The following is a 14,491-nucleotide window of genomic DNA, read 5'->3' as shown; positions in this document are numbered from 1 at the left end:
TTGTTGCTGTACGTGGCGCAGGTCTGGCCCATACCCCACTCCTGCGCTGTGGCAGTCACCCGAGCCATTTTCTGCTTCAGCTGGGGATCTAAAATGGACCGGGTCCGGAGGGACATGATGTTCAAATCTCTGGATAAGGGCGGGAAAAATGTACCCAACGTGGCCCTCATCCTGATGACCACCTTCGTGTGCGGCTGCATCAAGCTGTGTGTAGACCTCCAGTACGCAAACTCCAAGTGTCACTACGTGCTGAGGTTCTATCTGTCCCCGGTGTTGCGAAGGATGGGCCTGGTCACATTGCCGCGGAACGCTCCATGCAGTTGGGCCGTGCCGTACCACCTATCCTTCGTGGAGCAGTTTCTGCGGGAAAACACCTTTGACCACCGGTTCATCAGGCAGTGGTCTGCACGGAATGACCTCAAGGCCCTTCGGGAAAAGGAGACTGTGGATCCTGTCGGATGGTTCCCCGAGCAGACCGTCAGTCATTTGGCGGAATGCCTCATCACCAGAACTTTCAAACAAGCACCAAGACGTAGCTTGGCTGGTGGTGAGAAGGGCCCTCCCCGTCAGATCCTTCATGCACACCCGAAGTTTCGCCCCCTCCGCACAATGCCCCTGCGGTGGCTGTGGTGGGGAAGAGACAGTTGCCCACCTCCTTCTGGAATGTGTCCTCGCAAAGCAGGTGTGGAAAGAGATGCAGTGGTTTTTGTCGAGGTTCATCCCAAACAGCTCTGTAACACAGGAGTCTGTGCTCTACGGGCTGTTCCCAGGGACGCACACCGAGACAAACATCAACTGTTGCTGGAGGACTATCAATTCGGTGAAAGACGCCCTTTGGTCTGCCCGAAACTTGCTGGTCTTCCAGCGCAAAGAGTTGTCCACCACCGAATGTTGCAGACTGGCACATTCCAAGGTCCAGGACTATGTGCTGAGGGACGCACTAAAGCTTGGGGCAGCCGCAGCAAAGGCTCAATGGGGAAAGACCACAGTGTAAGGTCCTCCCACCAAGCTGAACTGAGGGGCTGGATCCATGGGAAACCCCTCGAACTGTATCGGGAAAATTTCTGTCTCCTGTATAATGTAAAAATGTATCTGGCAGGACAAATGGGAAATGGAAGGGTTGTGAGGCAACTCATAATTGTATAGAAGGAAACTGATCACCTTTGCACTGTTTGTATTTTTTGACTTGATGCTGTTTTAAACTGTTTGGGAATGTAATTTTTACAGATTTTTATGAATAAAGCACATTTTGGAAATTTAAAAAAAAATGAATACTCCATTTTTGAGTGCATGACGAATCTACTTGGATGTGAATTGACAATACTAACAGTTCTTTATGGTGTCTCCAGCACCTTCCTCATTATTTTGAGAGATTACTTGAGAAATAGGGAGAGAGCAGGGCAGTGAGATTAGTTTTGGATTGCTTCAGTGAAACACATACAGATACTGGGTCAAATGGATTCCTTCTGTATTGTAAACTACCTATGGTTGTCCCTGTTTGTTGGGAGGATGTTATCTTCTGAAGTGAAGCATATATGAGTTTCTTAATGCTTTCGGACACCCAACTGTAAACTGATCCCCTGACCTTGAATTAATTTGTTACAGTAAAGTTAGCATGCCTTGTTATTGCCTTATTTTGAAAATCTCAGTGATTGTCATAGTTGTTTCCTTTTTATTGTATGGAAAATCCATACTTGGACAGAATATCTGTTGCTTGCACTTTTCTTTTAGAAATGCTGTTCTTTTAATTCTTCAGCTCCGCTGCAATCCATATTCTAGCTAGCGTAAATATTTTGTAACCTACTGTAAATATTAATGGACTTCTCCAAATTTGTATTGTATTTCATGATGTATCTGTTAAGCACGTGTCGCAAGTTTACATGCAGTGATGTATCTCTAGTCTATGAACCAAAGTGTGTTGTACCCAACATTCTAATGAACTGAACGTTCACCTGTGTCACCAATGATGGATGAACATTGTGGGGCTATGTAAAAGGAAGTGGAAGTTTAGAAGCTCTTCCATTTAGATCTCATTTATAAGTCAGTGTGGAACGATGTGTTGAGACCTTTTTGGAGCTATGCTGACGTGTGCCTTTTTTAAAGAAAAGAGAACTCCAGATGCACAACTGGTATCAAAAGTTTGTGACGATGCAGTGCCTTAAAATTCCTCACCTGTTTTTGGCATGAAGGTCCCAGGTTTAATCTCTCAAAATGTATGAGTTAGCTGATCTTAACTAGGACAGGACTAGCAGTACTGCATTTGCTGGTTGTCTCCTTTGTCAATCAGCTAGAGTTCCTGCTCCTGATTGCTGTCCATGCAACAGAAAGCTTGTTGTAGAAGGATAAGACAGGAGTCTATATTTACTCAGTTTCACATTTATTGTGCAGAATAAAAGGATTACAAACATGTAGCTCCTCACAAATCTCTCTCCCAGTGAGTATCTGCTTTTAAGTGTTCAACTTAAACCCCAATTAACTCCCTTCATCTGCATATAATCACACAATTAATACTGGAGAGGTAAGACGCAATTGAATTTGGCTGTGATGCTTCCTACTGTGGAATAATCAGTGAGTATTCACTGTTGCATCTCATCGGTAAAGACTGGCCACTTAGCATGATGCTGAAAGGAGGTCAGCAACTGGAGATTCTCAGTATCAAGGAATCGAGGCTTTCAAGAGAGAACGGGTGGGAAAAATTGCCAAGTGTGGTGTGGGGGGAGGAAAAAGAATGGAATTATTGCCCCATTCTATACACGTTCTCCATTTAACAAAAAAAGCTTCTCTGTATTGGGGATATTCCGATTTTTGTTGCAAAGGTACAGTCAATCTTTCAAGATTGGTTTGTTTAAGCTGTATGCTAGTCACTGCTCTTGAATTCTTGTCATTTGGTTACAACTAAGTAAGTAGATATCTAAACTGTGTCTGATTGACATTAACCCTCAATGGGAGAAGGTGGAACGTCTTTTTTCTGTACGTATTGGAGAAGGGCTAGAATTTAAGTCAATATGACATATGCTGTACTGTATTGATTCTAGGTTCTTATTCCTAGTTTTATAAAATCATACCTTCCTTTAATTTCTCACCCTCCTTCTCCTTCCCTTTTGCCTCATCTCTTTCCCTCCCTGACTACACTTGTTTTTATTTAAACTTCAGGATGGGTTACAAATCTTTCTAGTGTAATCATCAGATGGAGGCTAATTTGCTACGGAATTGCCAGTTTTAGTTGATTCTGAGGTGAGATGCTTCACTGTTTTGTGCATGGGGTACCATTAGTTGTAGAAATTGCAGCATTGAACAGTCCTGTTGTACAGTGTGTGACCATGTGATTTTAGAGCTGCTTCATTTTGAATATGTTCTAATACTCGAGTATTTCTTGCTTTTTCTCTCTGAATTGTACTCTTTCACATTGGTATGTGAATGAAAACTTGTGCTTCACCCACAAGTTCATATGCAAGGTTAGTAATGAATAGTAAGCAAAATGTTACTTTAAAAAGTAAATGCTTACAGTGAAGGGAAATTTTTGGACAAAGATTTTTTTTTAATCCTTTAACTTGAAGACTGTGAAGTGGGAATGAGCTAGATGATATTAGCCATGGTGGAAGTAGAATTTCTGTTTTTTTTTCTCCCTTCCTAATAGAGCTTTTTTAATGTCTGCTTCCCTTCCCAAAATAAATGGCCCAGTTTTCTCCATGTTAATGCTTTCTGATTTGCAATCTAACTGGTATGGTCTATGCTTCAGAAACTTCAAATTCTAGAAATCAAACTGTATCTCAGATCTAGAAGGAGAAAATATAAATCACTAGATTTTAAATTAGTACTCAAATCAGTTTAATATATTCACTTTGGGATCCTGTGGGAAAGCAGGGTCTTCAGGAGGTATTCCTGGAAACAGTGAGCAATACACTGTTATTACCCCCAATTTAAAGAAGCGAGCACAAGGTATTCTAATGTCCAACAGAAAAGGCGGAAAAGATCATCGTTGTATGTAATGAATAGTACCTCTTTGACATTACGCGTACCTGTACTCAGCATAGGAGCAAATAGGACTGCAATACAAAACCTTCCAATGTAGAGGCAAATGCACAACTAACTGAAACATAATGGGCAATTACACTTCAGATCAGTTACATCTTCAATCCTGTTTTGGGAGCTGGGGCATTTAGTGACATTCTTTATAATGAGCATTTTTGTATAATTCAGCATAATTAGTCTTGACAGTTGCAACAATTTCAGAAATTCGCATTACAAAATGCATAACTTGTACTTGGCTGGAAAATTGAGAGACTTGTACACTTAATTTTATTTCAGTTGTTTTGCAGGCCCTATGAGATGGCTCTAGTTTGCTTAAGTTGCTTTTATTGGAAAATGTAGAGAGTTTTGAAATGTGTAGTGTATATTTTAGACTAAAACTAAGGAACTCTTACTATTCCTGAAATTTTTAAAGCCAATTGAAAACAATAAAAGAAAAAAGTAACTTTTAGGTATATTTCTGTCTTTAACCTTTTTAGATATCTTTGGGGAACCGTTGGTAATGCATTGAAAGTCATGGATCACCTTGTAAATACTGGAACTCAAACAGATCCTGTTGTGATACTAAGCTTTGCACAAGCAACTACTTTGGGGCTTGTTGGTCAGAATGGCCCTTTTAACTTTCCGTTCAGAGAGAATGGAATTTATCATATGCCAGATGCATCAATTAATAAGAACGCTGCACTTGAACACATGACAACAGAACAAAGCCCTAGATTGGATGAGATTAACACATCAGAATGTTTTGAACAACAAGAGGAGGAAAGTTTAGAAGTGGAGAATGGCTTTATAACTTTCGAAAGACAAGCGAGGAGGAGGAAACGGCAGCCCGTGAAGCTGGTGCATGCTGAAAAAAATGATGAGAATTGTAAGGAAGAAATTGTTGAGACAGAGTATGATGCAGAGAATCAGTCCAATAGTGTTCTGTACAGAAATGGAATAAAAATGATTGACATCATTAACTTCAAAAGGAAACAAATGCATCGCCCTCTTCGTGAAAGGACTCAAGATGTTCAGACTGTTGCCTTTCCTCCAAACTATAAGGAAAACCTCCATTGTAACTCTGCTGATCAGGCGAAGGTTGGCATGGAAGGGGAAATGTTAATGAGCAGTTATTTCGAAACAAATAAATCACCAACTTTAGGCCAAATGGAAGAACAGTTTCCAGAAGAGTCAGTGACTGGGGAGAACCGTAACTTTGTATGGCAACGCCAAGTAGCATATGAAACAGAGATACCTGCTCCTCAGCAGGAGGATCGAAACAGGAGAGCTCAAATAGATCGGTTGGATATTAATGTACAGATTGATGATTCCTATTGTATCGATGTTGGGGAAGGGCAGAAACGATGGCAGTGTCGGTTATGTGAAAAATCGTACACTTCCAAATATAACTTGGTCACTCACATATTGGGCCACAGTGGCATTAAGCCACATGAATGTCAACACTGTCACAAGCTTTTTAAGCAGCCAAGTCATTTGCAGATGCACCTTCTTACTCATGAAGGCATTCGACCACACAAGTGCGAGGTGTGTGACAAAGCCTTCACACAGACAAGCCATCTTAAGCGGCACATGTTGCTGCACACTGACATCAAACCATACAGCTGCAGAGTCTGTGGACGTGGGTTTGCCTATCCTAGTGAGCTGAAGGCCCATGAAGCAAAGCATGAAAATGGCAGGTGTCATGTTTGTATTGAATGTGGATTGGATTTTGTGACACTCATTCAACTAAAAAGACACCTTGTTGCACATCAAGGTCCCACACCATATGAATGCACAGAGTGCAACAAAACTTTCAGTTACCGAAGTCAGCTTCAGAACCATATGATGAAACATCAGAATATCCGCCCGTATGTCTGCACTGAATGTGGTATGGAATTTACCCAGCCTCATCACCTGAAGCAGCATTCACTTACACACAAGGTAAGATTGCCCACCTTTTCTGTCACTAAATCATATTTGCTATTGAAGGCATTCCTGTCGGTAAAGATTGGCTGTTCCTTGGGAATAAAACTGAAAGTGGATGAACCTTAAATGTTTTTCTTGATGATCATTGTAGTAATGCTGTTTCTTTTATCCTAATCTAGCTGACTGCCTTTTAGAAAGTGTGCAAACTCACTTCTCATTGACTCGAGCTTTAATTGTTTCCATTGAAATGTGGTCATGGTAGAGGATTTAATATTGCATAAGCCATTTGGGAACGTTTGGCTATTTAAATAGCATTGAAGTAGCATGTTGGTTTTTAAAGCAATTTTGCTAATTCAATAGTTGAACATTTCTTCAGAATGTGAACAACTAGGTCAACCACAATATCGAGGACACTGACATTGCAGAAATGGAACTGTCGATTTTGGTCCTGCTAGCTAATGCCATATTTAGTGATCATTCTGTCTCAGCAAAAGCTTGAAATACTATCAACTTAATTTGGTTATAACGTCTGATTTATTTTCAGATTGGTTCTTTGTGGTGAAACTAAACCTAGCATTTAAGTGTCAATGACGACAGTCTAAGTCTAATACTGTATATAATTGGATCTGAGAATGAAGATGCAGTATAGCTTTACAGTAAGATTTTTCTTACTTTGTAGTGTTTTTACTGCATGCAGTAACCTTGGAAAAATAAAAGACTCTAATATGTTGTGCGGGTATTGAAATTCTAACCCCCCGCAGCAGCAACCCCCCCCCCCCCCCCCCAACCCAGTTCTATGCTATAATTTATTTATGTTTTGGTTACCTTGCCTGTGAAATTGTGTTCCAATATGAGTCAGTCATTTCAGGGGATCGGGAGCAGGAGGAATAAGGGGGGTGGAATATAACCGAGCCATCAAATCCAGCTGGCACTACTCGCCTTCTCTTGGTTGTAATGTCATTAAAGTAGCTTTAAATGCTGAAATAGAAAATGTTGAAATCGTACAGCTTAAAGAATATCAAGGTGAATTTTTAAGGTGAAGACCCTTCATCAGAACTGAAAAGGGATGTCGTCAAAATGAGAAGTTGAGCGTCAAGGTCATTGCTAAGTGCAATAACTTTTGAATGTTTCATAATCATTTAGTGCAATGAGCAGCTGCTAATCATTTTAATAATTTAGGCATAGATTTAAAATGAAGTAGAGGTGAAAAATCGTGATGACATGTACACTTATCAGCCTGATCTTAATCAGGCATGTGGAAGACAAAAAGTGAGTTTAAACAAACCTCAAGTGGAAGGTAGCAAACTAGAAAGCAATTGGGAAAAACAGACAGGGAATTGAAGGAGACAGCTACAGTATTAACATTCAAGGTTCAGGTCAGAGGGCTGCACAGTGCCCACAAAAGCAAATCTCTGAGTAAAAAGTCCTGAGCATTGTAGGAGTCTAAAGATCAAAAGCTGAGTGGGAGGCGAGTTAAAGAGGTGACCCATGGGGTGGCCAGCTTCATAAATGCAGCAGGAACTGAGATGTTTGACAAACTCTGAATTGTATCTCCTTTAATTATAGAGACAGCACTGTGAGCAGAGTATGGCATTTCTACATTGGAGGAAGTACATATGAATTGGTAGAAAAAGTGGGAGGAGAGCACCAAAAAATTGCGTGCAAAGGAAGTAATGGCCAGGTGTTGCATCTGCTATAGTTGAATGGGAAAGTTCATGGGTGAAGCTGTTAGAAATGCAGATGATGAATGAAAATGTCATGGAGGGTGTGGAATCTCAAAAAATCCTTTCTGATCTGTGAACATGGATCAAAATGAACTCTCAACACCATAATGATCACAAGCATCACTCAACGTCCAATCTACCGTTTCTATCGTCCTGAGTCAGGAGCTCCTCCAGCTCCCTGTTTAATGGCTGCAGTGAATCTGAACTTGCTGCATGAGCTGGCAACTTGTTCCAAAGGTTGATGACTTGAAAAGAAGAACCTCCTGACATCTAACATAGTTCTTTGCTTCCCTAAGTTTATATGCATGTCCCCTGCTTCTCCCTAACTTAATTCAAGACAGTCTATCCACACAGGCACAGTCTAGTCCCTTCATTATTTTAAATAACTCAGTTGAATATCCTCAAAGTCTACCCTTTTCTGGATTAAAAAGACTCGACACTTAATTAAAGGCTTTTAAAATAGTTAGCATTCTTACTAGATTGTAGCTAGTAGCCTTCCTCCTAATCTTTTCCAAGGCCTCTATTTCACCCATCATGTGAGGGGACCAAAACTTGACACAGTACTGTAGATAAGGGCATTATACTGCTTTTCTGTTCTATATTGGAACTTAATTGCATACATCCCAATGCCCTATTAATCTCATGGTGTTGATTATGACCTTTATGAGACTCTGGTACTATAATATGTAGGTATCTGTCCTGTTCAACAGACTCCAGTTCAGAGCCTTGCATAGTGTACTTGCATGGTGTTGATCCCAGCCACATGCAAAATACAAAATTCATCTACAGTGCACCAAGTGTGGGTCCATTCCCCACTACATCTAGATCTGATTGTACTTTTTCCCCCTCATCCAGGGTTCTATCAGCAGCACAGTTAACTTGTTTAAATTTTCATAAATAACTTGTGTGGAAGTTAAAGGATTTTGCAAGCAGTCATTCTTTTGAGCTAATGAACTTTATAGTAAGCTGTCTCGTGTTGGATTCATGCTGCGCATTTCAGGTAGCTTTATTTTTCCCATGTTCAGCATCAGTATTTCTGAATTCAACTGACTCAGCATAATTTCAAACCATTCTCTTGTAGGCAACTGGCTGCAATCAAGTTAGCATTCATTTCCGATCCAAAAATAGGTCAGTGCTTCCTTGGGGCGGTTATATTTTTCCCTCTACTCCAGCATTCTCCGGCAAAGAACCCGTTTCTGTTATCTACTGAGGTGCACAGTCAGCCGAGGTGACAGGCTTTCCACTTTCTCATTGCTGTGTCGAATAACATGGTCAAGATTTGGTGGGATGGTTGGAATCAACAAATTACTGTATGGGTGCTGTGGACACAATATGTTTCTCAGCCCCACGTTACAATGCATTTAACTCCCTTGCACTCTACTCAATACTGCTAACTGTAGTAGCTACTTTGCAGGTACTTTTTAAAATGTTATCCTTTGCAAATGCATCAGTTTGCTTTTCTTATTACCCTTTTCTATTTTGTAGCTCTGATTTCATTGTATCATCATATCTTCATTTTCAGGAGTAAATTGATTTGTATTTCAAAATGACCTAAGTTTACTGATTGTGGTTATTTTAATTGAAGTAACAAATGATTCTATGTAATAAAGACGCAGTCTCATCTGCTGCATCTTTCCCCTCCATCAGGGAGTAAAAGAGTTCAAGTGTGAAGTATGTGGGCGTGAATTCACCCTTCAAGCAAACTTGAAGAGGCATATGCTGATTCATACCAGTGTCCGTGCTTATCAGTGCCACATCTGCTTTAAAACTTTTGTTCAGAAACAGACTTTGAAGACCCACATGATTGTTCATTCACCAGTCAAACCATTTAAATGTAAGGTAAGAGAAAAGGATACCATACTGGTATTCTCTGCAATTTCTATCCACTAATAATGCTGAGGGCAAGATGTATAGTTGAGGTACAGGTTTCAAGTAGGTGTAGTATTAGAACAAGTTAATAGTGATGAGCTAATTCCCGTTTAAAGGAGTTAAAATGAAAAGTATTTTTCGTTGTGCTGACCAGAAACAGGATGAGCTACATTTTCAGGGGAGCCAAGAGAAATGGAGGAGATTGAGATTTAGCGAACCATTTCAAATTACCTCAAACTCTAACCCTGATGCCACTTGATGGTTTTGAAAGTCAGTGGTTTAGTTTGAGTAGGGTATCTGGAATGGAGCAGGAGACTGATCCTCTGCAACTGTCAAATTCAGCCAGCTTTCCTACACATAGTCCCAAAGGTGACTTGGAAATGTATTCAGCCAAAGGCCTTCTTGCCCACAATCATGCAAGAAGAATTTAAGCACGTTGTAATTTAGACTCTTTCCCTTGGTATTGCTATACTTTTGGGTTTATCTCTGACTCTCACTCCTCCCTTTTGTGTAAGTAGTGTGTGTACCTATCACTTTTTCTGTCTTTGGCTCTTGCTCCTTGCTTTTTGCACATGTTCTTTCTCCTCCCTTAGATTTTATGCAATTTCCTTCTCTCTCCCTCCTCTCCCATTTCGCTCACTTTGCTTTGATTGAAAAACCAGCTGCGGAATGAATTTTTCCCCATAGTTTCACATCATCGTGACTTTTTTTAAGTTCAGGGACATAATCAGCCAGTGAGAGAGAATCATGCTGTTCCCCAAAATGTGAAAAAAGTTTACAGGGGGGAAAAAAAGCTGCCTATTGCACTTTGGAAAAGTTATTGGGTAAAAATGCAGACAATTTTTGTAAAAATCAGAGACGCTATAGAAGAAATCAGCTGATTTTTCAGTCGATCCCCTTTTCTGCAATGCCAATTGGATGCTCAAAGGCAACTCACCAGTCTGGGCAGAGGTGGGCAGAATATCCAGAAATTAAAGCATTATGTTGGCAGCAGAGCAAGGGAGAGGGGAGCGTGGGTGCATGCACATATGAGGAGGCAGTTGTTAGAAGTTTGTGGGGTTCCTGTTATTTTATTACCCTACAAGATGCACGACTGTAGAGGTTGATGCTAGATGTCTGATTTTAAATGTTGTGTAGCCAAAGGACGGTTTTCAGCTGAGGGTTTTGGATATAAAACCTTTCCTCTTATGGAAAGTGTTAGATGGTGCTGGGTAAATATGGCCATTGACGTTTGAAAAATAAGGATTGTTGAAAAATGTTATTTTCTTATTAAATGTAGCTGTGTCTTCCCCAACTTTGTCCATTGTCTGTCCCTGACGCAGCATTCTTTCTATGATTTCTTAGCTCGGTTTTTTGGGTTGTGAAATATGGTGGGGGAGGGTGCAGTGGTGGAAAACGTCTGATGGTACAGAAGGATTCGATGGGTGGGAGTGGAACTATTTTATTACATTAGGGTTGGGGGGGTGTTTGGGTGGTGTTGTGTTCCTGCATTTGTTATGCTACCTTGTCCTTTTTTTAATTGGTGACTTGAGTCAAATTCAACTCAAGCTAATGTGCCAGTATGAAATGAGTTAGGGTAGTCTGGATCTGGCTCCTTGTATCAGGTCACAATTTGCCACTGCATTAATTTGACAAATTTAAGGCCATTTGGGTGGCAACTATGAGATTAGAAACGCACCATTGGTATAATTGTAGGTGTTCCTTTGGGATTGGTGCTGAGGTGCATTATGGATGTGCTCTATACAGGGCCCATTTAGTAACTCAGCTGGGAACACTGCAAAGGGCACTGGGTACCAAAGGTGGATAAGCATTTTATTTCTCACTTTTGAAATTCACAAGTTTTTCAAAAAATAGCAAAACAGCAAATGTAATTGAAATCTAAACATTTTCTAGTACTTTATATTGATACAGTTCTAAATTGCTATACTAGTCACAGAAATTTCCTTATGAAACAATACTTTGTAGTTGATGAACTTGAGTAAGTAGTTTGGTAGTTCGTAATCCACCATTGCAGACAGTGACAGCTGGGAGCTGTTGCTGGCACTCAGTGAGCAGAAATCAAAATATAAATTACTTCTGTGTGGCTGGTGTGCAGTTTTGAACTTTATGTTTACAAATAGAAGCTATTGTTAGAACTTGGATTTTGATTACATTTGCTGTTCTATTTTCTTTAAGATTGTGGCTTTTGACGTGAGGAACACCCTGAGCAAATCACTTGATGTTTTAAAAACAAAACCATCGCTACAGAAAGCCCACTGACTAGGGATGAGCAATCTATGGACTTGCCCATCTCATCCGCATCCCAGGAATGGATTTTAAAAAAGCACATTTATTTAAAAACAATTCACTTATTTTCTTGAATCACTGGCTCCTGCAAGTTTACAGATCCACCAGTCCAGCAGAAACCCATGGGCAGTTTGCTGTAATGGCTATTCATTACATGAGTTCGTACCATAGGTGGCAATGGACTATTCTATTGAGGGTGTGAGGGAAGAAAGGAGGGAGCAGAGTGTCTGAACTAGTCAGATAGATCACTAGGCCTTTTCTCTGGTCCTGTATATTCCTATATTAAGTATCATTATTTTTAGCACTAATGACAATATGCCAGTGTCTTTCATTTTAGAATACTTTCTGTAGTGAGTTCATAGTTCAACCGTTAGGTATGTTGCAGTGCATAAAGTTTAACATTCAAAGATGCTGTAGCAGTTCAACATGAATCAGTAACATTTAGTACAACTCATTGTTTGAACAGGACAATGGCTTAGTCCTGTTGGATACAAGCCAATCAAATAGAAAATGAGTAAAGGTGGGAGGAGAAATACTTTCTGTATTGCAAGCAAAGAATAAGATTAGTCCTGTTTGTGGATTGCCTCCTTTGGCATCTTTTAATTTGGGGAATTCAGCTTTAAATGACATTAATGGGGGTTTTCATGTTCTCTCTCTTTCAGGTGTGTGGAAAAGAGTTCAATCGGATGTACAATCTGCTGGGTCACATGCATCTTCATTCAGACAGTAAGCCCTTTAAATGCCCATACTGTTCAAGCAAATTTACCCTCAAAGGGAACTTAAGCCGGCACATGAAGGTCAAGCATGGTGTCATGGACATCGTTCTCGATGGACAAGGTATAGCATTCGTGCTTCCTCATAGTCGTTGTGTAGGTTAATTATAGTTGAGGCACTTAATTACTCCAGGGAGTTTTACGTTGCCATCTTTTAGCAAAGCCACAAAATAATGCAGTTTATGATTTTTGAGGTGTTCAGATAGTTGCTGTTTTAATCTATGTTTTGTTTTACTTACAAATTGGTTTTGTGCATTTGCCTCTGAATCAGGAGCCCCAATGGTGCAAGCTGATCAGTAGTCTGACCCTCCAATGCAGTTCTTAGCAAGTACTCCATTGTTGGAGGTATTTTCCTTCAGATAAATAATATCTCATAGTACTTAGCATATCTTCTTCTCCCAACATTGTCAAAAAACAGATCAGCTGGCGCTAGATTGATGGAATATTGCTGTGTCCAAAATGGCTGCCCTGTTCACCACTTCAGTAGCTATCAGGTGCTATATAAGATTCACTGTCTTTGCTCCCCTCTTTTTACTTTCTCTCATTCCTTCCCACACTCCACCCCCTCCCCTTCACTGGCCATCCATGTCCCCGTCCCCCCTTCCCACTTTCTCTCTCCAGCTATCCATTTCCTGCCCCCAACCTCACCCCCCACCACCAGTCACCAGTTTTCACGCCCCCCCCCCCCCCCCAACCCTTCCCTCACCAGCCACCCATGCACCTTCTCTCTCATTGGCAACCCATCGCCTCTTTCTCAGCAGCCTCCTGTGCTGGCCCCCCATCCCCCCCCCCCCTCATGTTTTCATGTATTGCTAACGCTAACTTATTTTAATACTCTTCAGTCCACTGAGCAATCTTGGATCTTAACAGGCAGTCACTGGCATTCAGCCCTATAAAGTCAGAAATTCTGGTTTAGTTCATAGTTTGTGCTGAAACAGCTAAATTACAACTGGGGAGCTGAATTATAGGGGTTGGCAGTGGAATGCTGTGATGCAACGTATGGAAAATAGACCAGGATTTTCACTCCTAATGATTCACTAATTTTCACTCCAGTGATTTTCTGTGGGAAGTGTATGTACTTCCCTGCTGTGAGTTCAGGATCAGTCCCTGCTGTGATGCTTTCTATGACACAATGTCCAATAGATTCTGACGAGGTTGTGCATGAGGGAAGTAGCTTGAGAGAACAGAGTGACTGTCTTCAGAAGAGGGGGCAGAAAAATTGGGAGGGGCACTAATGGAGAAGTGAGATCCAGCAGCTGGAAAATGCTCTTGGATCTGGGATATTTAGATTGAGTCATATTTGAGGGAGCTTAGTTGTTTGGGTGTGCTCTTCTGAATCATGGAGTGGTTTACTTGGTTGACAGCTGCTTCCTGTTGGAAACCTCTAAGATTAAATAGTAATTAGTGATGATCATCTCCACATACTCCCAGTTAGACAAATGTAGCTCGGAAGATTGGAGAGATGTTTACTGGAGTCTTCAGACAGGAGTCATTCTTGCTTCCTTTCTGCACCCCTCGATGAATAATCCTTGTTTCAAGAACAGTCTGCTGTCGGGCAGCTGTGTTGTGTGTTTGCATACGTGTGTTCATGGCTTTAAATGCAGAAATAAGTCAATTCTTCAAGATGTGAGAAAAAATGTCTGCTTAGACCAAAGGAACCAAGCTAAAATGTTTGTATAATAATGCACAGAAAATAGAAATTTGGGAGCTATATTCCTTATTACAATAGAAAGTCATACTATCATACAAATTAGGTGTGGAAGTAGGCCATTTGGCCCCTCGAGCCATGGCTGATCTGAATGTGGCCTCAACTCGACTTTCCTGTCTGCCCTCCATGATGTAATAGGAACAGTAAACAATACAGAAGTTGGTCAACATTACCTGGGGAGGAATAGGGAACCA

At 40.8% G+C, this 14,491-nt stretch overlaps 1 protein-coding gene across 5 annotated transcripts in view; it reads left to right on the top strand.

Moving 5' to 3' along the window:
• Window positions 1-14,491, top strand: part of znf710a (zinc finger protein 710a) — a 40,815-nt gene that overhangs the window by 23,284 nt on the left and 3,040 nt on the right. For 2 of the 5 annotated variants that reach the window (XM_068017738.1, XM_068017740.1), the window contains exons 2-4: window positions 4,509-5,952; window positions 9,309-9,500; window positions 12,479-12,653. In XM_068017738.1, the coding sequence (XP_067873839.1) occupies window positions 4,546-5,952; window positions 9,309-9,500; window positions 12,479-12,653 (1,774 nt within the window). In that variant the 5' untranslated portion in view covers window positions 4,509-4,545. Of the gene's footprint in view, window positions 1-3,153; window positions 3,235-4,508; window positions 5,953-9,308; window positions 9,501-12,478; window positions 12,654-14,491 lie in introns of those variants that run through there. The other 3 variants (XM_068017739.1, XM_068017742.1, XM_068017741.1) reach the window with 3 other exon arrangements.

Source organism: Heterodontus francisci, chromosome 38 (assembly GCF_036365525.1).
Source record: "Heterodontus francisci isolate sHetFra1 chromosome 38, sHetFra1.hap1, whole genome shotgun sequence".
NCBI lineage: Eukaryota > Metazoa > Chordata > Chondrichthyes > Heterodontiformes > Heterodontidae > Heterodontus > Heterodontus francisci.
This window is presented reverse-complemented; position numbering and strand designations above follow the sequence as displayed.